Source organism: Grampus griseus (genome assembly GCF_964374135.1).
Source record: "Grampus griseus genome assembly, chromosome: 11".
NCBI lineage: Eukaryota > Metazoa > Chordata > Mammalia > Artiodactyla > Delphinidae > Grampus > Grampus griseus.
Genome location: NC_139005.1, coordinates 71,047,835 through 71,074,823, shown reverse-complemented (window position 1 = coordinate 71,074,823; position 26,989 = coordinate 71,047,835). Strand labels below are relative to the sequence as shown.

General features: G+C 36.8%; 2 protein-coding genes across 2 annotated transcripts in view; one reads left to right on the top strand and one right to left on the bottom strand.

The window, feature by feature from the left end:
* The window catches only part of CEP290 (centrosomal protein 290), a 96,787-nt gene extending 83,322 nt beyond the window's left edge, over positions 1–13,465 (top strand). Inside the window, exons 46-54 of the mRNA XM_082666888.1 lie at positions 319–405; positions 1,092–1,256; positions 1,772–1,894; positions 3,911–4,083; positions 7,251–7,392; positions 8,537–8,610; positions 9,182–9,276; positions 12,155–12,234; positions 13,198–13,465. Of these exons, the coding sequence (XP_082523014.1) occupies positions 319–405; positions 1,092–1,256; positions 1,772–1,894; positions 3,911–4,083; positions 7,251–7,392; positions 8,537–8,610; positions 9,182–9,276; positions 12,155–12,234; positions 13,198–13,443 (1,185 nt within the window). The 3' untranslated portion in view covers positions 13,444–13,465. The remainder of the gene's footprint in view (positions 1–318; positions 406–1,091; positions 1,257–1,771; positions 1,895–3,910; positions 4,084–7,250; positions 7,393–8,536; positions 8,611–9,181; positions 9,277–12,154; positions 12,235–13,197) is intronic.
* A 22-nt stretch (positions 13,466–13,487) lies between these two features.
* Positions 13,488–25,828, bottom strand: RLIG1 (RNA 5'-phosphate and 3'-OH ligase 1). The gene is made up of 7 exons (XM_082666887.1): positions 25,554–25,828; positions 22,383–22,500; positions 19,677–19,772; positions 18,786–18,902; positions 16,989–17,186; positions 15,681–15,850; positions 13,488–14,386 (listed from the first exon to the last, which is right to left on the bottom strand). Exons 1-7 carry the CDS (start codon positions 25,641–25,643, stop codon positions 14,198–14,200), a joined length of 978 nt encoding a protein of 325 aa, XP_082523013.1. The 5' UTR covers positions 25,644–25,828; the 3' UTR covers positions 13,488–14,197.
* Between the last annotated feature and the right edge of the window lie 1,161 nt (positions 25,829–26,989).

Sequence of the window (26,989 nt, the reverse complement as noted above, 5' to 3'; positions counted from 1 at the left end):
TCTCTTTCTCTGTACTATGTGGGTAAGGTTCTACATATGTAGTCTCTGGGAGAGTTGAAATCAGGAGTTCTGAACTCAAATTTCTGTTGTATACTAAGGCAATAATGCAGGAAATATTTCTTGAAATTCATATACAAAATGCTGTTGTATTAACTCAGCATATGTCATGGTTCAAAATCCTCCTCATTGGTGTAAAGACCCACTTGTTTAATTCAGCTATACAGTTGAAGAGACTGGTAGTTCAGATGAATTGTTTGCCTTTCCTTTTCAATGGCTATAGCTATGTTAAATTGTTACATGTTTTCTTTAACCTTTTAGAATCAGGTAAGGGATTTGAAGGAAATGTGTGAATTTCTTAAGAAAGAAAAAGCAGAAGTAGAGAGGAAACTTGGCCACGTTAGAGGGGTGAGTATGTGAGAATATGCCATATGTTTGTTTTGGCTTCAGAAGTGATAAGCTGGAAACGAAAAAAAAAGTTTGGATATGTCATAACAGTATTGATATGCCTTTACTAGTGCCTCTAGTTTCAATTTTATTCTGCTGCATCTATAATGTAAAACATCATTAAGCTTTCTCTGTTTCAAGTTAATGTATTTTATCATCTGTCTCATCTTACATGCTTTTTATCCCACTTGGACTCTATACCATCTCTTTTTTCATTGCATATCCCTCTACACCTTGAAAACATTTAACTTCCAGGAATCTTCCATCTGTTCATTGAGGTAACCGCTAACTGCTCCTTGGTCTGATTCTAACATTTTATAATTATTTTTTTATGATATCCATGGCAGCTTCCTAGTTATAATGCTACTATACTAATGTTCTTTCCAGTATACTAGGGTTTAAGGTGTTACTTATTAGCTGCATGACTTTAGGAATATCAAATTCTCTGAGTCTTGATTTTCTTATATGCAAAGTAAGGGTAATTCCTCTTTCACAGGGTTATTATAACAAGTTGAAGTCGTACAAGCCTTGGCTTCAAATGTTAGGAATCAACAATGAGTTTAATAATAAACCTCTTATATTCTTGGTACTTTATGTTATACTCTCTAAAATATTTGATTAAATAAAAAGTTAACATTTTTTCCTAGTCTGGTAGAAGTGGAAAGACAATCCCAGAACTAGAAAAAACCATTGGTTTAATGAAAAAAGTAGTTGAAAAAGTCCAAAGGGAAAATGAACAGCTGAAAAAAGCATCAGGAATGTTAACCAGTGAAAAAATGGCTAATATTGAAATGGAAAACGAAAAACTGAAGGTAATATTCTTAATGTGGTCATTTGTACAGAATGTTTTACTGATAAATTTTTAAAGACAATTTAAAATATAGTGTATAAAGTGGCTTTAATGGATGCAGTAGATATTTTACACATACAGAAAAAAAAATGTTGGCGACAAGGCTAAGAGTAGTTAGAGTAGCACCACTTGGTCATTTTATTATTTCCAGACCATTGCTTCTCAATCTGGCAGCATAAAATAATTAACTGTATCTATTTTCAAAAATACATCTGCCTAAGCCCCCAATTTTGAGATTGATCAGATTATTTTGGGATTGGTCCTACCATTGGTATTGTGATTCTTTTTTAAAGTCATCAGCTCATTCTAAGCCAAGATTGGGAACCTCTACTCTAGATGACCAGTATTAAAGGGAAGAATTTAATTCTAATTATATCAAATATGGTCTCTAAAACCACATTAAACTAAGTTTTATGAGTTTACAAGATCATCGTTTATTTCCTTGTTTTGATAATGTAGGGTTTTTTTAATTACTAGGCTGAATCAGAAAAACTCAGAGTTCATTTTGGACGTCAGTTGAGCATGCACTATGAATCCAAGACCAAAGGCACAGAGAAAATTGTTGCTGAAAATGAAAGGCTTCGTAAAGAACTTAAAAAAGTATGGCTTTCATTATTGACTATACTTATTTTTATGTTAATTAACTGCTACATTTTGGGAAAACAGAATGAAAAAGTTGATGAGAGTACCTACTCAGAGTAGGTATTAAGAGATTTAGGAATTGTGCTGTTTTGTTTTGTTTGGTTTTTATTTATTTATTTTTTAATTGGGGTATAGTTGCTTTACAATGTTATGTTAATTTCTGCTGTACAGCGAAGTGAAGCAGCTATATGTGTACATATATCCCCTCTTTTTTGGATTTCCTTCCCATTTAGGTCACCACAGAGCACTGAGTAGAGTTCCCTGTGCTATACAGCAGGTTCTCATTAGTTATCTATTTTATACATATTAGTGTATATATGTCAATCCCAATCTCCCAATTCATCCAGGAATTGTGTTTTTATGCCCACCATCCTTTCACTATGAGGAACATTGAAAATAAAAAATTAATAAATTCAGAGGCAGTATAATGTAGAAGCCACTTAGCCAGTATTCAAATCCTAGCTTTATTACTTCTTTTTTTTAAAAAAATAAATTTACTTATTTTTGGCTGTGTTCGGTCTTTGTTGCTGTGCGCGGGCTTTCTCTAGTTGCAGTGAGCGGGGGCTACTCTTTGTTGTGGTGCGCGGGCTTTTCATTGCGGTGGCTTCTCTTGTTGCAGAGCACAGGCTCTAGAGCGCGTGGGCTTCAGTAGATGTGGCGCGTGGGCTCAGTAGTTGTGGCTCGTGGGCTCTAGAGCGCAGGCTCAGTAGTTGTGGCTCATGGGCTTAGTTGCTCCGTGGCATGTGGGATCTTCCTGGACCAGGGCTTGAACCCGTGTCCCCTGCATAGGCAGGTGGATTCTTAACCACTGCGCCACCAGGGAAGCCTGCTTTATTACTTCTTAACTGTGGGAGCTAGGGGAATCTACTATTTCCTCTCCTCTCAATTTCCTCATCTGTAAAACTGGGAATATTGAGTATATTTCACAGAGCTGCTACAGGGTTTAAATGAGTTAATATTTATGCACATGTCTTAGAATAATGCTTGATGTACAGTAAAGAGTATATGGTGCTTCCCTGGTGGCGCAGTGGTTGAGAGTCCGCCTGCCGATGCAGGGGATGCGGGTACTTGCCCCGGTCCGGGAAGATCCCACATGCCGCGCAGTGCCTGGGCCCGTGAGCCATGGCGCTGAGCCTGCGCGTCCGGAGCCTGTGCTCTGCAACGGGAGAGGCCACAGCAGTGAGAGGCCAGCATACCGCAAAAAAAAAAAAGAGTATATGAAACTATTTTGTTAAACAGTAAGATTCCTTTCTATTTAAGTGGCAAAATATATTCCTTGCCCCAGAAAAATAGGTGTTGTTATTTATATGGACTATCCAGTGAATAAATTGCAATTATATTTTTAAACTAGTTACAGTGGTATATGAATGTATTGTGAGGCCAGAGTGATACTGTGCTGTGAATGTGGATGTTTAATAGTGGAAATAATCTGTGGTAATTACACATAGTTTATACTTACAGTTATGTCTCTCAGGTACTAAAAAGTCAAAACATCTTTTAAAAATCTAAAGACATTTCCCCCACGGCATTTTAAAACAACTTGAAATCTAATCCCATTAACTAATTAACTGGATATATGTACCTTATGAATTTATTTAAATACTTAGAAAAATTGTGTTTGGGTAATGGTATTGAAATTAAAATACTCAGTGAATGATGAAAAAAAATCTAAAGACATAAACTATCCCATTTTCTCTAACTATTACAAATATGACAAATTTAAAGTAACCACTAGAGTAAAATATTGTAAATGTATTTTTCTAACCTCATTTACATGATCTGTTCTAATTATTATGGCCATATTGCTGTTTTAGAGTAAAAGAAACATTGGATTTTTGTTGGAATTTTAATCAGCATTTAGAACTCCAGGTTATTTTCTTTCTAGTTTGTAGTGATTGATAATTTTGAATATACTATATCCATGAGAACAATATTACATTTTGGCATAATATACTAATTAGCTTTTAATGATAGGAAACTGAAGCCGCAGAAAAATTACGGATAGCTAAGAATAATTTGGAGATATTAAATGAGAAGATGACAATTCAACTAGAAGAGACTGGTAAGAGATTACAGTTGGCAGAAAGTAGAGGTCCACAGCTTGAAGGTGCTGACAGCAAGAGATGGAAATCAATTGTTGTTACAAGGTAGGAACAAACAGTTTAAAATTTGCACAATTTAATGAGCTCTAATTCTGCCATTATTGTTTTTAAAGAATATGACAGTGTTGTGATTCACTTAGTTCTTTCATAAAGAACTGTTTGGTTGTTTGTTTTAACATGATCCTCACTTTTTCTTCCTTAAAATATTTAACTAATTGGGGTGTCGGCATGGGACAGAGGAGAGCTGGGGCTGGGCTAAGGGTGTTGGAGCTGGGTGGGCATCCTGAAGCTGCTGTCAGCCATGAGCCTGGACTGATGGTGCCCAGCTTCTCCTGGGTGCTGCTTTTCTCCAGCTACAACTGCAATTTTGGAGTTATGTTCTGGGCATCTTGCTCTTCAAATAGCCTCAACAGATGAATTCAGCAAACAGTTTTAATGTCTTACTGGCCTCTGCTTTCTGGCACTTGATTTTCTCCCATCCCTTGAGCCTTTTCTGAAAGTATGTGCAATTCCTGCCTGTCAAATCAACTTTGTGGCTATGAAAGAGGTGATAGGAATTCACTAGTAAACATTCATATGTTCATTGTCACTGTCCCCAGAGGTGGTTCATCATAACTCCGATGAGTCAGTAAAAGGCTTTGGTGTCATTCTCACTTCCAACGTTAAGCAGCTGCTTCAAGGAGTATATGTAGAAGCCAGAGACCAGTGACATCCTGCCCATGTCCTGTCCCAATAAAGTCATCCTGTATGAAGGGGTGTTCTTGACATCTACTGGCCCCATTTCAGAAGGCAAACATATCTTTATTTTACCATATTCCTAGAGTTCCTTCTGTCTGTGCATCTCATTATCCCCTTGGATATCTACCTGCTGCTTAGAATGGACTTGATGTGGATTGGCAGTCACCATCACTACAGCTGGGATGGCAATCTTAGCACTGTGAGGCTACAGCAGGTCCCATAGTGGGCCTGTTGCACTCACTTGACCCTGTCAGACAAGTCTAAGGAGAAAAGAGAAAGGGTTTGCAGGTAGATTAGAAGGCCCAGGTGGCCAGGCAGTCTTGGAGAAGGGTCCTTGGTTCCTGTCCCAACATCATACTGAGAGTACTCAGAATCTACTCTTCCCCCATAACTGTTTCTTAATTCTGTCAGAGGGCTGATGTGAGGGCTAAATGAAATAATATGTGTGATAGTATAAAGGGGAGAAGGGGTCTTCTTTTGCCTGCTTGGACTCCAGCAGAGGCTCTCAACCAGCAACCCTATCAGTTGATTTCTTGGTTGGCCCTTTATTTCCTTCTGCAATCACACGTGGACGCAAAGAATTTTGAGTTGCTTCGAGATGTATTTATCCAGCAGGTATTTACTCAGTACCTGCTGCATGCCAGACTCTGCTTTATGTTACATGTATTTCTTTTTTTTTTTTTTTTTTGCGGTATGCGGGCCTCTCACTGTTGTGGCCTCTCCCGTTGCAGAGCACAGGCTCTGGACGCGCAGGCTCAGTGGCCATGGCTCACGGGCCCAGCCGCTCCGCGGCATATGGGATCTTCCCAGACCGGGGCACAAACCCGTGTCCCCTGCATCGGCAGGCGGACTCTCAACCACTGCGCCACCAGGGAAGCCCTAGATGTATTTCTAAAAGGCCTGCTTTGACTAGGTTCCTTCAGAGAGCCAGGTAGCTTCCAGGGCTTAGAAATACCTATTTCTCACTATGCCCTTAAGTAAATTACAGTTCTTCTGTGAATTTAACGTTTTTTAAAGCTGTGGAAATGATAATCCCTGTCCTCTTCTTTTCTAAAAAAGGGCTCGTTGGGGCTGCAAAAAAGATTATTAATGTGAAAAGGGTTTATAAAGTTTATAAATATTTGAAGGGGTGATGAGATTTAACCATAACTGAAAATGACTTTGCCCTTTAGATCATTTATGTGTTTTTCATCTGAGAACTGTACAGATAACTGAGTATAGAGTAAGCCTTCAGTAAGCATTTTTTAAAAAAACTAAGTCCTAGTAGAATCCACTTGACAGAAGGCTAATTCTGATCTTTGGCCTCAAGCCTCTCTAAATCCACCAAAAAAATTGCTAAAGTCTGCAGATGGGATTAGACACCCAGTTCGGTAAAGTGGTTTGGAGATAATCTTTTGGTACCCATTAACCATTATGTTCACACTGAAATCTTTATAGTTGCTCTGTTATTTATTCAACAAACTGATAACATCTATTCCACATCCAGCTTTATAGTACTGACTGCTGAGACAGGCAGGGTGATGCAGGAGCTGTTTTAGATAGGGTGGTCAGAGAAGGCCTCTCTGACTGGGTGGCATTTAGAGCTGGGAATTGAATGACAGAGTGAGCTTCAGATATTTCACCACTTCGATGGCTTTTGTCAGGTTAAGAACGTTGCCTTCTAATCTAGGTTCCTAAGGTTTATCACAAGCTCTTTGATAATAATTGTTATTATTTTGTTGTAATACTGAGATAATAATTTTCCTTCTTTATCCTGTCCTTACCTGATTTTGTTGCCAAAGTGTTCCTTCTTTCCTTTTCTCTGGAAAAATTTGAATGTTATAAGCATTGTCTCCTTTAAGGTGGTATGATGGGTTTGTAAAGCCATTTTGGCTCAGTGTTTTAGAAGTTTCTTTTGGGGTCTGGATTTTTTTTTTGAACTATTGATCACTTCTTGAAAATTTACAAATCTATTTAGATTTTTACAGGCTTCATCCCTCCCGCATCTTATGCCATTTTTCTTACCCCTGCTTTTACACATTCTTTTCCCTCTCCCAGCAGTGTTCTTTTGGTTTTGCTCTACCTGGATACCTCCTACGTGTGTGTGTGTGTATTAAATGCTTTAGTTTGTTATCTCTAAGTATATTCCTAAGAATATTCAATAATACAGAATTTTATATTCTTATGAATTTAATTTCTATTTGTGATTGAAAAAGGTATTGATTTTAATCTTTGACAGTGGTAAAATTCAGGTTCCATCCTTGTTATAACTTTGGGAAACATCTAAATCCTCTATTTAATTGGCCTGTTAATTAGGGGTACTTATCCCTTGCTGTCACCTAATGCTAAGTAAATATGTAGGAAAAGATTTGACTAGAAGACACAGTATAATAAGATATTCTTTATTCTTAGTGCAGTAACTTGAACTAGCTTTTAAATGAATTAGAGAAATTATTTTCCACGTCTACACCATTTTTTTTTCTTTATACTTTTAGAATGTATGAAACCAAGTTGAAAGAATTGGAAACTGATATTGCCAAAAAAACTAAAAGCCTTACTGATCTTAAACAGCTTGTAAGACAAGCAACAGAGAGGGAACAAAAAGTTAAGAAATACACGGAAGATCTTGAGCAACAGGCAAGTAATGTCATTTTTCTTTATGTGATAAAATAATGCATCGTATTTCAAACCACCCCTCGGCATTCATTGTCTTATGTAGGTAAAAATGAACTCTGGACTAATTCCTCTCCTACAAGTTCCATCTAAGTGAATGGCCCCACCATTCACCTATTTGTTTAAGTCAAAAACCTTGGATCATAGACTCCTTTCTTTTCACTCATACCCCGTGTCTTGTTCATTAAATCCTGTCAGCTCTATTTCAAATGTATCCCAAATCTGATGATGTCTCAGCACCTCCAACACTGCCAGTCTAGTCTAAGCTATTCTCTCACACCTGAATAGCAGTAATTTCCTAACTGGTCTCCCTGCTTCCGCTCTTGCCTTGTTTCACCTTCTCCTTATCCCTGACCTATTTTCCACATAGTTGCCAAGTAATCCTTTTAAAGGTATAAAGCAAATCATAGCAGTCCCATCCTTAGAATCTTCCAGTGGTTCCCATTACCCCAGAACAAAATCCTAAAGTTCTTTTCATAGCCTGCAAAGACCTACATGGTATGGCATCTGGTTTCCTCTCTAGCCTCACCTTTACTTTCTCCAGCACTCATAGTGCTCTAGCCACGCTGACATTCTTTCAATCCTCGGGAAAACCAAACTCATCCAAACTTCTGGGCCTTGCTTTTGTTTCCCTTGTTTAGAATACTGTTTACCCAAATATTCTCATAGCTCACCCCTGCACTTCATGTCTCTGCTTAAATGCAAGCTCCTCAGACCCTCCCAAACCTATACTACTTTCCATCACTCTGTCCTCTTACCCTAGGTTATTTTTCTTAATAGCCCTTCCCACCATCTTGAAGTGTTATCAAGTCACATCACATGCTCACTGTTTGTCTTCCCCCACTAAAAATGTAAGGACCACAGGATCATGAAGGAAGGGATTTTGCTTATTCACTGCTGTATCCAGTGTGCCTAGGACAATGCCTGGCATGCAGTAGTTCCTCAATAAATAATTGTTGAATAAATAGTGGATAGATCACCATAGATGTACAATCATATGAACTTTTGAAAACTCAACTTTTAAAATTATGCTTCATTGAAAGTATCTTTATAAAACCTCATATTTCCGTGTCAAACTTTGTCTTCTAACTTTTCATTGTGCCCAAAGATTGAGATTCTCAAACATGTTCCTGAAGGTGATGAAACAGAGCAAGGCCTTCAATGGGAGCTTCAAGTTCTTAGGTATATTATTTGTTCATATGACTACTTTTTAAAAATTATTTTTTAATATAACCACATTTGCTATATCTAGACAGTTAAGATTTTTCAACCTTGCTGCCTAATAGGTTTTTCAGCCTTATTTCATCCTTCTAATGCCAATCACTCTTTTATATAATGGATGCTAAAAAAAGGGTAAACCAGATCTTAATATAGGTGTCAAGTTTGTAATTTAAACTTTCTTAATCGCATAGAATATATTAAACCTTAGCTTCCAAAGGCAAATGTTAATTGAAATGAGGAAAAAAATTCTTCCAAGGCTCTGTGTAGTGTACTTTTGTGAGGCTCCTCCCTGCAAGAGAATAACTACTCTTGAAAATGACATCAGATCAGATTTTAAGAACATGAAGGATTTTGATTCTCTGATCTCTGAGAATGGTAGCATTGCAGCAGGGAGAGTAAATGGACAAATGTTTACCTTTATAAATATCAGCAAGTTCTAAGCACTGTACATCACACAATTAAAGAAATGCTCATGTATTTTGTGGAGCAATGTCTGTTTGTCTTTTTTTAACACATTATCATTGTGTTCTAGATTAGCTAACAGACAGCTGGAAAAAGAAAAAGAAGAATTAATCCATCAGATAGAAGTTAACAAAGACCAGAATGGACCTCAAAGCACCATACCCGGTAGTATATTTTTTAACACACTCATAGCATGTTAGATAACCCAAGTTTTTGAATTAGGGTTTGCCTTTCTTGTTTGTTCACACATTTCTGATCTGTCTTCCTTTTATAAAATCAAATCCTTGATTTAAGTTTTTAAAGCTGTCTCTGTCTTCCACAAAACAATATTCCCATTGAGCCCTTTGAGTTGTCTGTAATATTGAGTAGCAAGTATTCAAGTGTCTTTCTCCTTGTATTCCATCTGGATGTTACGGATTTAACCATGATACAATGCTAAGTAATAAATATTGGGTCTGTTGCTTCCAGTTTCTCAGTATAGGCCCTTTTAAGCCCTTTGAACATTTTCTTCTAAATGTTACTTTCATCTTGTTATTAATTTAAAAACTAAATGTATATAAGTAAACATTGCCTATATCCTTTCTTTTTTCCTTTTACAAAGTAAAAAAGTCTATCCTACCCTCTTCCATTTGCATTCAGAAGTGATTACTAATCATTCCCCTGTTCCTGTGTGCATAGGTATGCACATATACACATAGGTATGTAATGTATATGTATATGCGTGAACACACATACAGTGAATAGCTGATCCTCATTATTTGCAGATTCTGTATTTGCATATTCACCTACTCAGTAAATTTACTTGTAACCCCAAATCAGTACTGTGTGGTACTTTTGCAGACATACACACAGAGCAGTGAAAAATTTAAGTTCTATGATCCACACTTTCCTAGATGAGATTCAGCAAGGTGATGCTCTGCATTGTTTCAGCTCTCATACAAGGATGACCAGAGGAAGAGACAACAGGGGGCACTGCTGCACAGGGCAGGAACCTCTGGTTCTGGGACCAGCTGGACTGGGTTTAAATTTCAGCTCTGATGCCTGTCATTAGGGCAGCCTCAGGAGTCACTTGATACTTCCCAACCTTGTTCTTTCCTGTATAACAAAGAAAATAGGACCTACCAGGATGAGTTGTTTCCAGGATTTAAGATTATGAAATCTATGTGAGATGCATGTGTATGTAGGTTTATTTTCCCTAAGAGCAGTGGTTCAGTATTCACTAATTCATTGTTCATGTTGACTTTATAGAACATAACTACTGCAAATAATAAGAATCGATTGTTTGTATGCATATTGTATTTGATAGCTTTTATGAAAATGCCAAATTCTGTTCCAAAGGGTTATACTAATTTATATCTAAACAGTTTTTGACTATTTCACATAGCTTTTCAATATCCTACCAAGTAGTCTTGTTGCTACTTTGTATTAAGGCTGTCATGTATGAGTCATTCCAGACACTGTGCTAAATGCTTTACAAGCGTTTTATAATTTAATTCTTATAGCCCTGAATTTTGAGTACCTCTGTCTCCATTCTACCTGTGTTAAACAGATTCAAAGCAGCTAGGAAGTGGCAGAGGCAGGATGAAGCCTAAATCTGTGAAACTCCAAAGCTCCTTGCCATTTCCTGCTATTGACCATTAGACTGCCTCCTCTCTTGGTGACTACAAGTACATACGTAAACCTCTCTTGATAACATCTCTTCCAGCAGCCAGCTTGGTGTACTAAACCAGACACAGCACCAAAGAGCAGTTAATGCTGTTGATGTTAGGCAAGTTCTCTTTCTAAACCTCAGTTTCCCGAGAAGGAATTTCTGAACCCTCATTTCCTCATCTTCTATTTAAAAATAAGGATATCTACCAAAGACTGTTAAGGCTCAAAATCAAACCAAAACTTTTTTGGAAATTTTAAAGCACTATTTAAGTATACGTGATCATTAAGCTAACTTTTGGAAAGTGCTATACATAATAATCACTTATACTGCATAATTTCATTACCAAGCTATGTAATATATAGCATCCCACTGATTAAGACAACTCAATATAGCACTCCAGTGATCAAAAATCAACTCTGTAAAAAAATCATTAGTACTTTCTGCAGAGGTGAGGGAAGCTTTGAAAAGTATGAGGAAAATATTTGTCTCCAACTTACAGTAATTGGAGGACCATTCCAAGGTCACCTTAATAGAATATGCTTCCTGTCCCATTCATGAAAATGTATTTGCTGACCATTATTTTCTCAAAATTCAGCATTATTTTAAAAATTTTACCCCTCAATGGATGTAAAATATGACCACATGACACATTATATGCAGTTTAAAGAAAGTATGTTTCTAGCAAAGATGGCAATTAAAGCAAAAATACTATTGCCCATTGATTCTCATTATAAAATTAGAGATATGTTAACTCTGGGGGAAATCAATAAATTAAAGCCCTTGTGCTTTTTATGTTTTCCTACCAAAATATCAGGACTTATTCATCTTTGTGTTATCCATCCTGCCCAGCACATTTTTCACATAGTATTGGGTTGGCCAAAAAGTTCGTTCAGGTTTTTCTATAACATCTTACGGAAAAACCCAAATGAACTTTTTGGCCAACCCAATAATTACAGTAAATACGCACTGACGTACACGGAGTAGTCAAAGCTGTTGGGTAACAGGAGCATTTGGCCACCTTATGGTTGTAGCCCCTTCCCTAACAGTCTACTTATTCTAATGTTGTACTATTAGCACCTAACAAATTTTCTCGGTTCTAGAACTTTTCTCTGAAAATAATGGTTTCTTCCATGTAAAAAATCAACCTGGATCTATACTTCTAACAAACATCTAACGTATGCCTCTTCTCTTTGTCTGCTTATGGAATTATAATACCTGATATAGAGGTAGCATACAGAATTCACAGCCTGAAAAGTGTTTCAACCATAAAAGACAACATTTTCCAGGCTCTAGTTTCATAAATTTCCTCCTTATCCTCTAAAATAAGTCCTTTATCTTGAACTCATTCAGAGTGGGAAAAGCTTAGTCTAATTTTCACTTTTTTGGAGGCAGATCCTGATCAACTAAAGGAAAAGGTCAAAGATCTAGAGACACAGCTCACAACCTCAGATCTAGAAAAGCAGCATTTGAAGGTAACTATTTTAATTATAGTATTATAAATGTTTTGTGAAAACAGCTGTTGAAAACTGTTTTTATGCTCACCATCTCTGAGTTTTAAGTATGTATCCTAAATATTCCTGGGATCACATTTTATACTTACATTTAACCTTGATATTACAAAGTTATTATATTCATCTGACTGTATTAAAAATATTTATTAACAGAACCATCAAAAAATTGAGACAAATAGGATTAAAGAGTAAATTATGTTTAATTGTCACAAATATAGCTCATTATTTTAATATTTTTCTAAGTTTTGGGTCACATTGGGAAGTGTCTTTTATTTCCTTTAGAAATTCTTTTCAGGAATAGTTCCCTTAAAGAAAGATATTTGATATGCTTTATCTCTTTAAGAATCTGTAAACAGAACAAAAGAGCATAAATATGAAAATTAACTAGTGATCACTGGCTATTCTACATGGTCATTAAAGCTCAAATTGTTCCTTTACCAGATGCCTAACTTTTAGCCAGGCAGAAGCCCAACAGTTTACCTGATCATAAATATATTTATAACAAGTGACCATTATTCATTGAAAATTAGATATTTGTAAAGAAAATACAAGTAAAGCCTAACCAAAGAATCTTAACCAAAATAACTTCAATGTTGTGAATAGCCAAGTTTTTTGATTGCCTCATTGAGAGTATCTTAATATTCTTTTGGAGAAAGATTAAATCCCCTCTGATTTAAGAACTGATAAATTTTAGTCCAAGACCAGGACATAACTTAGAGAACAAATAATTTGACAGTTAACAAGTTAGTTACTTACACTGTACAATGAAACCTTATTAATAAAATCTTAAGAAAATACTTCTGCCGTGTATTTGACTATTCAGGTTACTTTGGCTTTCATGTTTGTAATTAATCTCTTTAGTTCACACCTAAGGAATGTATTTTTTCCTATATATACCTTTTAAAGATAATATGTTCTTATTAGGAGGAAATAAAAAAGCTGAAAAAAGAACTGGAAAATTTTGATCCTTCATTTTTTGAAGAAATCGAAGATCTGAAGTATAATTACAAAGAAGAAGTGAAAAAAAATATTCTCTTAGAAGAGAAGTTAAAAACGCTTTCTGAACAATTTGGAGTTGAATTAACTAGTCCTGTTGCTGCTTCTGAAGAGTTTGAAGATGAAGAGGAGGAAAATCCTGTTAATTTCCCATATAGTAAGGGCCACCTCTAACTATAGTTTTATTTAACTGTTTATTAACTTTATAAGTTAAAATTCCATCTGGAAGTTCCATCTGGAAATCAGGCAAGTCTCTGACCTACATGATTTCCTTCCCAATACCTTGTACCTTTACCTAAATTGGAATTTTTAGTAAATAAAATTACACGAAAATTTCAACGTATTAGAAAAGTGTATTTTTGAAGACTTTTAGGATAAGTTATATCTGTCAAATAGGCAATGATCTATGGTGAATTCCTATACATTCATGTTTTAAGTTTCTTAAACATTTAAAACTGGGGTTTTATATATACTTACATATTCTCAAATTATATATGTGTGTGTGTGTATATATATAGATAAAAATACATTATGAAGTTGAGCCATAAGTTTTCTTAAATGTCTAGCAGTATTAAATTCAGCTTAAACTATTTAATTTTTAAAGTAAACGGTCCAGAATTGTTGGTTTGTCTTTTATGCTACTACCCATGTATAATGGACTGAATCTAACCTTTGTACAAGCTGGGCAGCTTACTATTATATTTTAAATTCCAGAGGTTAAAAACTCACTTGCTGTTTCTCAATAAAATTTTGAATAGATATTTGCAGGTGGGAAATTCATTTCTTCAAATGCTAGAAGACATGATGATGCTATATTAGACAGTGAACAATAAATAGAAACTCAGATATTTTTACCTTCTAAACATGGCAGAGTATTCAATATTGAAATATAATAACAAAGAAGCTGGTTTTTAATTGCATTTCCAGTTTATACATTGAGTATTATATCTTTGAGCCTACCAAATTTCTGATTATCTATTTTTGAAAAGTGATTAAATAAACACTTAGCATCAAAGGCATACACATAATTGTTCAGATTCATGTTGATAATAACTGGTTTTGAATTCATATAGGTATCTGGGATTGGCCAGCATAAACCAAGATGATGGCGATGGACCTGAAAAGAAAAACAAAAAAGGGCATTAGCTTTTAGCCTGTATTATCTTCATTCACTTACAAATCTTTTGAGTGCCTACTATCTCCCAGGCACTATTTAAGGCTCCATGTCATCTTACCCTTTTCTTTTTATAGCTGTTCTCCTGACATATTACATATTTACTTGCTTATTGTCTATCTTCCCCATTAGAATGTAAGCTTCATGAAGGCAGAGACATTGTTTTGTTGACTCTATTTCCAGCACCTGGAAACATGCCAGGAACATAATCAGGGGCTCCATAAAAATGTAATGAATAATAGAGTCTATTGCTGAGTGCAGAAGTTAGCCAATTGAAAAATGTGGGCAGAAGGCATTCTAACCAAAAGAAATACCATGTGATAGAATCGTGTTTTTGCTCTGGTTGCATTTAGTTAAGAACATATACAGCGTGGGTGTGTTTGGGAGATGGGGGTAAAGAGTTCTGGAAGTTTGAGCTGGGGCCAGATCATGAAAAATCTTAATGTCACTGAACACTTTTACGCAGGGAAGTAGTATTCTCATTCATTTGTGAAGCATGGACAGGACAGGGATAAGACTGAAAGATAACGCTGAGGAGGGTGACAAAATAATTCAGGCATGAATCTTGTTTTAAATTAAAATCAACAGCCAACTGGTTGGTAAGAAGTACACAGATGCAAGAGATGAGACTCTTTTAGAACTGATAATTGGATGTAGGAAGTGATGGAGAGAGGGGTTAAAAATGATATCTAAGTTTTTGGCTTCAGTGAATTGTTTGGAGTTGGGGTTGGTCCAAACTGGACTAGGGTCCAGTTTTGAACATTACAAACTAGAACCTATGTGAAATCAAACAGACAAGTCCAGGAGACAGAAAGGGTGCAAAGGGTAAAAGAATTCATTCTGTATATATTAACTGTCACCTTGGCACTCTTTTAACTCAACGAATTCTATAATCAGGTACCTTTGAGAAATGCTGCGTTAAACTAAGTTATTAGTACAGATGTCTTAGAGAACACTAATGTTCAACATGAATTTCCAAGAAGGCAATACATAGTATGCAGGGTTTTCCGGACATTTTCATCACTTTAATTCTGAAGCACATCTAGAAGAACCAACGCCCCACAGAATAAATACATATTGGGAAACACAACTTTATCATATAAAGATGGTGGCATGTGAGATGAAGAAATTAAATTACTGCATATCAGAATTACTGCAATTTGTAGAGCATTTTAGTGCCACTTCTACTTTAAGAACATAAAATGACATAATCCCACTAATTATTTTCTGCCAGTACCTTGATTAAACAGCCATCACTGCAGTGCCACACTATTCCTTCAATTTTGCCCTCTCTGCAACCTTCAAACCAGGACAACAGATCATTGTGCTTCAAAGTAGGTAGATTTCTTATTTGAAATGCTCCATGCGGTATAAGAAGATGTAACGGATGCTTCTTGCTTCCTAACCCTAAAATTGTAAAACTTTGCCATTAGCCATACAGAAGTTTCAAAAAGAATGAGGAAATTTCTCCCTCCAAATTAAAAAAAGCCTCTAAAACACTGAGGAATAAATTTACCAAAAAGTTTAATTCCTTGAACAGAGACAAGTGCCCTCACTCAAAAGTCGGCACCTTATCCCATTAAATCTAAATTCCACCTTTGTGTGCTCTATACCAGGAATTGGCAAACTATGACCTTCGACTAAACCCAGCCAGGTGCCTGTTTTTGTAAATTGTTTCAATGGAACACAGCCAACCCATTCATTTAAGTACTCTCTATGGCCTGTTTCAGAGATATGGCCCCCAAATCCTAAATATTTACTGTCTAGCCTTTTATAGAAAAGTCCACCAACTGCTGCTCTACACCATTAGCCACAATTCAACTATCATTCAGTATTTACCAAACAGCCACGCTGTATCTGATAACTTGTATAATTACTGTCTTAGATTCTTTTCACCTGCCAATCAGTCTGCTTCTGATCTCTATATAGGATTTTGCTATTCCAGCTTTAATGACCTTGGGTCTGTCTTCATCCCTGGGTTAACAATACTCCATAGTGCCCTCAGGACTTGTACTCAAATCATCATGGTGTATATTCTAATGCTTGATATGCTATTCATTGCTAATTCTTTTATTTACTTTACTCCTAGCTGTTAATTAATGCTAAACTAATTACCTAGCCTTGAAAAGCAACCTAAGTGCCCATCAATAGATGAATGGATAAAGATATGGGGTGTGTGTACACACACACACACACACACACACACACACACACACACACACACACACACACACACACACACACACACACACACACACACACACACACACACACACACACACAATGGAATAAAACTCAGCCATAAAAAAAGAATGAAATCCTGCCAATTGCAACAACATGGATAGACCTAAAGGATATTATGCTAAATGAAAGAAGAAAAAGACAAATACTGTATGATTTCACTTATATATGGAATCTAAAAACCAAAACAAGTAACTCAAGTTTACTAGTCATTTCTTTAGTGTGTATTTTTTTTTCAGTTGAACCTAGGAAGTTTTCTTTAAAAATGACTACTGTAACTAAACAAGAAAAAGGCTTTACTCACCATATGGGTTTCCATTAATATTGGTTCCTATAAGCTCCAGTGTTTGTTCTAACAGATCTGAGAGTGGCACTGCACTAATTTCCAAAAGACCAGGATCATCAGAATGATGCCTCAGTACCAGGGCGATTTCAAATTCATAATTTACTACAGAGGAATGCCAGCAATACTGTTTGTTGTTTTTCTCCACTGGTACCCAACCTATCATTTAAAGAAAGAAGTGTTTTTTATTGCACTGTTTTTCTTTGGATTAAGACCTAAGGTAATTTTAATTTTTGTTGCAAATTCTCTGTATTTTCTGGATGTTCTATCACACATAGGTATCACTTTTAACATCAGTGGAAATGTTAGCAGTTTTACTACTTTGTAAATCATAATCTTTTTCTTTAATCATAAGGTCTCATTCTTGATTCTGCTGAGGAATTAACCTGTTTGATTAGTCACTTCAGAGCACTCAGCATTATTTTAATAGAAAATTCACATTTTCAATAAGAATTGAACACCATTCTAAGACACAGCACCAAAACCTTTTTTTAAATTAAGTTTTCTCTCTACCTTCTCTCCAGTTTCAGGGACGATAGACAGATGCAAGTATTCTGCAATTTACTGTATTGTTCCAGTATTTACTGAACAATTTATTGATTCTACATTTATTGAATGTTACTGCTATTCCCATCCTAACTACTGATGGCAGATTAGGGTTCTTTGTTGTGGAGAATTCCTTACCAAAAAAAAAAAAAGACAAACTAGGGCATAAACACTATTATGACCGTCACATCTTTGGCATTCATTATTCACCCAGATTACTATAATAACCTCTTTGCTGATCTACTATCTCCCTTGTAATTCTATTTCAAGAATTTAAATTTAGTTCTGCTGTAGCTCTGCTTAATAATCATCTTCAGGATAAATTTCAAACTTCTTCAGATGGAATATAAACCCCTTTAAGATCTGAGCCCATTCCACATCTCCAGCCTCTACTTTTATAGCTTCAAGTGTCATACACTCTAAACATTCCAGCCACAATAAGGTGTTATTTAAAATTTCTCAAAGACTCCATGATCTCTCCCCTTCGTGGGAGTTTGCCTAAGCTGACCTTCTCCCTTCCTTCGCCAACTAACTTCCTGGTTCTTAAGCTTCAGTTTCAATGTCCACTCTCCTTAGAAGCCTCCTCTAACCACCACAGGTTGAACTAGGAGTTCTTCCTCTTTTCTCCAATTGTACCCTGTGTATTATTTCCTTTTAGTTCTTAAATCATATATTATTGGTAGATTTTTCCTATTGTCTAAAAGATCATCAAGGATAACTCCTCACTTTTGCATTACCAGAATCAAAGAGTACTTTGCACATTATAGGTTCTTTTAATCTGGAGTTATCCTTCTACTCAGCACACTTCTGCAAAATTTTCTCATCTCCAGAAAAACTACTGTGAGACACCTATTTTCACTTCCCTTCGAGACAGTCTTCTAGGATCTTTGCAAAAAATATATACATATTGTTATCCCCAGTCTAAAAAGTAAAAAGCTTAATATCCCATTTCAGATTAGAACATACAGTCATCGTGACAACACTTCAAGGCTATTCCCACACTCAATGCTTTATTAATCTTCACAGACTACAGGTAGTAAACTGTCCACCTGAGAAAAGATTCTAAACTTGAGAGGACGTTCTTGATATGAAACATCTTTGGTATCGTTAAACTTAAATTAGACTTAGAAAATTTGTGCTATACAGATAAATACCATGAAGAACCATATTAAAATTAAGTTCTGTAATTTCCAATTGAATGTATAATAATACCAGGAATGTGTCCATTTTCATCAGGCATTGGATTCCCATTTAATTGTTCTATTTCCTTCGCTGGTATCCAGCACTCTGGAACAGGTTTGAAGTCCTCCTCAACATTCCAAAAAAATTCTAAAAGAGTTAAATAATCTTATGTGTGGCGATACTTTAAAAAAATACATATAACACTGAACAAATTCAAAGTGGGAACAGCTAATGAACCCCATAATGTCAGGTATCATATAATTAGTCTGCATTCACTACCACCACAATGTGACTACTTCTCAGGGTTAAGGTACTAACACTTTAAATTTTCAATTTTGAACCCACCACTATCTGTAACAGTAGTAACAGTCTAACTAAAGCAACCAATGTTCCACCATGTGTGATTTATGGTAAATTTTTAATGCACTATGAATATAAATATATAAAGATTATATGTATGAATGAGTGGATATATAACAATAAATGTATGTATCTACTTATATAATATTTAGAAGTATCTACTGTAATAATTAAAAATATTAATAATCCTTTGAGATTTGTGCCTGATTTATAAAATTACCCATTTGTCTCTTAGGTAGACAAAACCAAAATGTGTCACTCATTTTATATATATATGTGTGTGTGTATATATATATACACACACACAATAATTTTTATGTTTTAATAAAATGGACATGCTACAATGAAGAGTCACAGAAGTGTTAGGAAAATATTTTGAAATATTTTTCAAGAATATGCTTTTACATATAAAGATATTCAATTATAATTTTTTCTTTTCCCAAAGTGCTTAAATTGTAAAGAAGCATATAATATAAAGAACATCATAGCAAGAAATAAGCCAAAAATTTCAACTTAAATCATGAAAACCTTTAAAAAAAAGAAAAAAAAGGACCCACTAACCTTTAGAGTTTTGTTTTGAATGTAGAAAATTTTTAAACCTTTTCTCAGCTAGTTTGTTAGGTTTTCTATCTAGCCGAGCCCAAAGGTATGGCTGACCTAAAAAATAATGAAAGGAAAAAAAAAGTTTAAGAGACAAACAATAAAATTTATCTTGAAAGACATTTCCGTATAAAATTTTTCAATAAACAGTAGGAGTCATCTCCTCTAAGAGAAGCAACCCAGAAGACAAAGGGAGATAAGCAGTATAACAGACATCCTACCTAACAGTACCTGATGTATAAGACTTAAGTCTTTGGTTAGAGAGTGATGGGGATGAGATAAAAAGCAAATGTGACTCTTTCATAAGGACATTCCACAGCCATATTTTATTAGAAACTAGCAATTGTGAGAAACCGAAGCTACCTCTATACCAAATGAAAACATAACCAGAAAATTGTATTCACACTTCCCCTGAAACCGAACTATGTGCTATGAGGGTTAATTCCCAAAAATGTGGAGTGAGGCTAAACTGTTTTGCATGGCTCTGACCCCTGGGGTCAAGGCAAGGAACATTGTTTAATAGCAATGCTTTACAGTCGGGGATCTGAGAAGTTTCAGGGCAGGTGCCAGCACTCTTTATTGACAGCAGTGAGGCTAATGAGTTGCACCTGGTCTCAGTGAGACTCCTGGAGGGCTGATGTTGAGGCTGGTTACTTAGCAGGAAGATACCTTCAGGGCCAGCAAAATATAAAAATGCCCAGCTGAGACTCCATTTCAGATTCCCGGTTTCTGAGGTGTTCCCTGTCTATATCAATGGTGGTCCCTGCTTTAAGAAAGTGTGTCCTGCCTGGATTTGTCAGGAAGGTGGGGGAGGAGTCGGGGCGGGGGACCATAGAAGCTTTCACCCGGTCTCACCAGACGCTTTGCTGTGAGAGAGTCTTTGGTTGTGACGCGCATCCTTTTAATGCCTTTGCTGCACTGCCTATCCTTTACCTGTAATAAACTGAATCTGCAAGCACTGTCACTCTGGGTTCTGTAAGTTCTCTTTAGCAATCCAATCTTGTTTAACTGCTACCATTATACATGATTACACATATGATGCACACTGAAGTTTCTTAATATAAGTCTAAAAAAATCTTTTAGTTTCTTCAAACATACAAATCAGAGACTTATCTTAAAAATTACTGATTAAAGTTTGGTTTAGGCACTATATATTACTCATTAGCTATACCAATAAATAATATGAAGAACCAGATTAAAACTACATTGTCATTTCTGTTGAATGGACCTTTTGTTCTTTTCACAATAAACATAAAAGAACGCATTGCACTCACACCCATTAAGATGGCTACTATCAAAAAAATAGAAAGAAACAAGTGTTGGTGAGGATATGGAGAAGCTGGAACCCTTCTGAAGTCCTGCTAGGAATGTAAATACTGCAGCTGCTACAGAAAACAGTATAACAGTTCCTCAAAAAATTTTAAAAAGAATTAGTATATGATCCAGGAATTCCATTTTTTGATACATACCCCAAAGAATTGAAAGCAAGGACTCAGATATTTGTACACCATGTTCATAGCACCACTGTTCCCAACAGCCAACAGATGGAAGCATCCCAAGTACACACTGATGGATGAATGGTATATACACACAATTATGTACTATATACAAACTTGTGGTATATACATACAATGAAATATTATTCATCCTTTTATAAAGGAAGGAAATTCTGACATGTACTACAACATGGATGACTCTTGAGGACAATATGCTAAGTGAAATAAGCCAGCCACAAGAAGACAACTACTGTTAAGACTCCACTTATATGAGTTACCTCGAGTAGTCAAAACCCTACAGACAAAGTAGAATGGTGTCTGGAAGAAGGTGGGGATGCTGAGTTGTTTAATGGGTAGGAAGTTTCAGTTTTGCAAGATGAAAAGAGTTCTGGAGATGGATGTGTCGATAGCAGCACAACGATGAGAACTGTACACACCACTGAACTGTACACTTAAAAATGGTTAACATGGTAAATTTTATGTCATATGTATTTTATCACAATTAAACATGACAAAAGATGCACTTCAGAAGAGATTTCCTGATATAAAGAATGTGTTCAATATGCATTTAACTGTTTTATTTCTCTTGCTGGAATTGAGAGGTAATTTCACTATCCAGAAAAAAATCACAAAGATTATTTCTCTCTTTTCAATGCATTTTTTTCCTTAACATAGTTGACAATTTCTATTTGAGTTTAAAGTACATTAAAATGAAATAAATTAGAGACATTGCCAATAGTAATAAAAACAATGGAATCAGCACTGGGACCAGTGGAATAAGAACAAGCTTTAGGGTCAGATAAACCCTATTACCAGTTGAGCCTTCATTAATTATATGGTCTCGAACAAATTATTTACGTTCTCTGAGCTTCAGTTTCCGTTTCTGTGAAATGGAGAGGCTTATTGTGCAAATTAGAGATAACACATATAAAGCATTTATCATACTGTCTGGCCCTTAATGGGTATTAAGTAAATATTAGTTATCGTTCCTTCTTCCCCCAAGAGAAAGATACAATGATATAATAAGTATAATGTACCAATTGTGATTTTATTATTTTCCTATTATACTTAGGTTTCCAAGGGTTTATGAAGAGCAATGCCCCATTTCAGATATATATAGTTTAAGTGACTAAGAAAAATAAGTAATATTTGTAGTACAGTTTTATATTACCTTTGTAAGTAGTAACATAACAACATGTTCCATCCACTTTTTCTGTTGGAATTGCACTGTGTATATCTGCATCTAATGCCTTGTGACTTATAGTTTCAGTTGCCAAAACTTTAAATGGCTTAAAAAAGAGAAAGAGAAAACTGGTTTAAGATAAATAGCCTCTATACCTTCACACACACTCTTACCTGGAAGTTCTTAATTTCACTAGCTCTAAGGGATGATCACCAGTTTATCCTTCAAAATATTTCTCCTGTGAAGTTCTTACAAATCACCCACTCCCCTTCTATGCTATCATAGCAATACATGTTTTTCCACACAGATTTGTAATCAGAGTCGACTTGAACAACACAGGTTTGAACTGCATGAGACCACTTATATGCAGTTTTTTTTTCAATAGTAAATACTGCAGTACTACACATTCAAGGTTGGTTGAATCCTGGATGCAGAGCCCTGGTTATGGAGGAAATTCGAATATGAGGGCCAACCACAAGTTATACTCGGATTTTCCACTGCTGTATGATCCAAGCCCCTAACCCTGGCATTGCTCATGGGTCAACTGTATTCACATGTTTCTTTATCCACCATAATAAGCTTGACAACAGTAACCATGTCCTATGCAGAGCTGCATCCCTAGCACAGGTGTTAAGTGTGTTCAGTCATTTACTTGACAATTATTTGCTAAATGCCTCCTATGGGTTAAGTATTGTCCTCAGCACTGGGATAGAGGTGAACAAAAAAGGACCTGCCTTTGGTGGAAGGTTCATTTTAAGGAGGGAGATGATAACAGCAACAAAATGTATATAGTACAATGTTAGCTATGATAAGTGCTGAGGAGAAAAACAAATGGGGACCCTTTCAGCTTTATCAGTAGTGAACTGTTTGCATATTTAACTTACGGTTTTTCTACTGTCAGGAAGACAAGCCAAGAGTATCAAGAATGGAGGAAAAGACATTTTCTAGGATTCCTACCAACTTTTTATCTGTAATTTATTTTCATTTATGAGAAAAGACTATGCCACTGTTTTACAGTCTAAATTATCTGAAGTAATACTCACCTTACATAATGTGAAAAAACACTGTACAATATAAACATACTGGTGTGATAGGCTTAAGACTAAAAAATGAAGTACTGTTTCAGAGTCTGGCAAACTTAGGAAATTAGCCCCACTCTGGTACTGATTCAGTATTTTTAAGATCAAGCTGAATGGTTAGGGATTTATCAGTAACTTATAACACTAGTTCAGAGGATATCAATGTAACCTGTGGCAGTAGGACCAAGGTTTGGCCCAATAGCTCTCCGCGTGTGTGTGTGTGTTTAAATTTATCAAAGATTCTAGGGAGATGACTTTATGGAGTTCTTGGTAAGGACAAATATCCCTTCCATAAGAATGAATTACCTACCACTCCATGCTACTGACATGTCCAAAGGACAGCATAAGATACCAAGGGGTACGCAAAGTTCTCCTTCTCTGTCACTTAAATCTTTAAACTCTGACTGGAAACAGAAGGCATGTGTGTATAAAAAGTAATAGCAAGTATCAACTGAGTGATCCTCTACAATTTCTTGGTAGGGGAAATCACTAGAATAAGTAAGCTGATGAAAGATTTCATAGAGAACTTCTGATTCTAAATTTTTAAAATCCTGGAAGTGATCCAGGCAGGGTGCGTAGCCTGAGCATAGAGACAGGATTGTGCTTGCTATGTTCACAGGATGAAACAGACTTTGCTAGAACAGATATGTCACTTTAAGTAGGCACCTCTGTCACAAACACACATGGCATTTTTCACTACACTGAGCTCAGGCACCTCACTGTGGGCCTAACAGGCACTTTACGACTGGGCCTGATTAATGAGAATCCTTGAATTGCAGTTAAGAATTTGAATGCTATGCTATAAACAACACTATAAGCTATACTTGACTGCAGAGGGACAAGAGAAGGGGCTTATTTTCCTGGTGGAGAGTGCTTTTACAAACTACTCGCCTCCCACCCACAACATACAAAGTTGAGGATCACAGCTAGAGCGAACCACTCTTCAGGATGCCATTGTTTCGTATGAATTAAGTTTGCTAGGGCTTAAAAAATAAAATCTTGACAACTACTGCTACAGACATTTAGTAGTAACTGCAGGGTTTTGACTAGGAAAGAATAATGATGATCATTCTCAGTGGCAAGAAAGAACAATTTAGTGCAAGAAGGGCGTAAAATATTAAGAACTATAATAGCGGTGGCAGTGAGATGTTATAAGGTAAAAAGCATCAAGGTAAATGGAAAGCTGGCATGAAATGACACCAGGGTTTATCCAGTGCCTACCATGTGTCAGGTCCTAAAAACTGGGACTAGAAATAACACAGCAGTCTTGGCCTTAAAAGTCTTTTAGCCTGGGAGACAAGAAGGCCAGTGTGAACGATGTTAACGGGAAGTGGAGGTGGAGTCAAATGCACATGCTGATTTTGTATGATGAATTGAAGCACCCAACCGATAAGTGGTGATTTTGCTATCAAGGACTTTACTATGTATTAAAGAGTTATCCTGATACAGGACCATTCACCAGTATTTATTAAGGGCCCTCTCCATGTGTAAAACACGTTGCTGCGAGAATAGAAAACCTTGAGATAGAAACACCAAAATTAGAATCAAGTAGTTAATTACTGGTAACAATACACGAGGTCTGATCTTTAGTGACCTATTTAGGTTAGTTGTCAACACTGTCATCGGTTCCCAGGTTTGAACAGGTGAAGCAAGTCTTCTAAAATCTCCACTTTGACACCACACTCGTGAAAAGTAGGAAAGCTTGTTTTGCGGTGACTATACGACTACTTAAGGGACTTTCCTCAAAAGGTGGTAACCCAAGAAGAAAGGAACATTATTTAAGATGCGGGTTTTCAATTTCCATGCGATGGCAAGTTTGAATCGCCGGATCAGAAAAATTCTCCCGCAGATTCCCTCCCTTGCAATTAAGAAGGTACAAGGACCTGGAGCTCGGGGCGTAGAAGACCCGTACCCTAGACCGCCCCAGAGAAACCTGCAAACCGCCCCCGCCCCCGCCCCCGCCCCCAGTCTACAGGGCGGCTCCACCGCGCCTGGGAGCCCTCTCCGAATTCAAACGCAGCCCGCGCCGCGGGGAGCAGCCCACCCGTGGCCGCCCCGCGGGCCCCGCGCTCCTCGGTACCTGATGCTCCCTTTTGGTGGAAGGCTCCTCTTTCACCTCCGTCACAAACACACACGGCATTTTCCGCTGCACCGAGCCCAGGCGCCTCATGGTGGGTCCACAGGCAGTGCGAGTGGAAAGCGCGCTTACGAACAGCGCCGGGTCCGTACCAGGACAACATCCACAGCACTCAGCCGAGTTGCTCAAGCCACGCACGTTCCGCGCGCTGGCCCAACGGCCGCGCTCCCGCGTCCCCCGGCACCGAGGTGGGCCGGGACGCACGCTGGGAAGCGGCCTCCTGGCCGCGGAGCCTTCTGGAAGTTGTAGTGCGGAAACAAAAGGTACCTCCTTGTGTGCTCTCGCGAGCGTCCCTCAGGGTTGTGATGACATTGAAAACACAAAGATCCGTTTCTGGTGTGTGTGTATTAGTAGCCGATGATATTTATGAAAATTAAATGTATGAAGTGATAAGTAATGAGTGATTTTAGGTGGCGATTTAACACCATTTTGATGAAACCGATTTGCCTGTTCCCTTTAATATGTTCCTGGGAGAAGCACTGTAGAAGCTTAGAAATATCCGGAGACATCTCAAGGCGAAATGAAAAGTAATTCCCCTGGAAAAATGTTAGAAAACGCTACAATTAAAACATCTAGGACCCTCCCCAAAAAGAGAAATTACCGTTTGTATTACGCCTCATTGTGCGGCATAATATGGTCATAATTGGTTCTGGTGTCTTTTCCAGAGTGAATGCAAAGTGTAGCCTTAGACCAATCCAAAACCACACGAATACCAACATTCAGCTTTCAATCTCCATCTTTCATAGGAACCTCATTTACCTTAGTTAAGTATGAGCTCCAACAGAGTCCGAATGGCTTGAGTACTTGTCGTCAATCACCTGCAGAGGTAAAAACAGCTTTGACTTATTGCTCAAAAGAACTTTGGAGGGTAAGTAATGACAGTCAATGACTGAATAAAAATTAATAAATATTCAATATTTAGTAATAGTAGCCTTTCTATCTCATTGAAGCTAGTAGTCCCTAGTAGGAGAGTTTTGATTACTGCCATCTTTTATGTGTCTGGACAATGCCCAGGTCTCATTCCTATAATTGTCTTATCTGCAGGTATCAGACTGCCCAGCAGTTTCCTGATTTAGCCCTCATGAAATTAAACGACTATATCTCACTTGGAGTTTTCCATGTATAAGGAAATTCCCAAAGAATAAAATAACCCTCCGAAAAATTCACTGGTTTTTGATTGCTGGATTCAGAGGGGAGGGATGGAAGAGATTTGCTGTATAAAAGTATTTACTTTCTCTTCTGCTGTCTTTGATTTTCTCATAGGAAAAATAAATTAAATAAATAAATAAGGGAGTTGGGGGCAAAAACACCTGATGTGAGATCCTGGGACCAGAAACGTCTTAGCATTTTGTAGTCAAAAACCAGTGACTTTGTTCCTC

Bases quoted from the DNA above. Each gene is read 5' to 3' on its own strand.
- RLIG1 (XM_082666887.1), bottom strand. From the start codon at position 25,643: ATGAGGCGCCTGGGCTCGGTGCAGCGGAAAATGCCGTGTGTGTTTGTG. The intron at 15,851-16,988 runs GTGAGTAAAGCC...TTACAATTTTAG, and splicing joins TATTAATGGAAACCCATATG to GGTTAGGAAGCAAGAAGCAT. The intron at 14,387-15,680 runs GTACTGGCAGAA...TTTTCTTTTCAG, and splicing joins GTGATGGCTGTTTAATCAAG to GTCCATCGCCATCATCTTGG.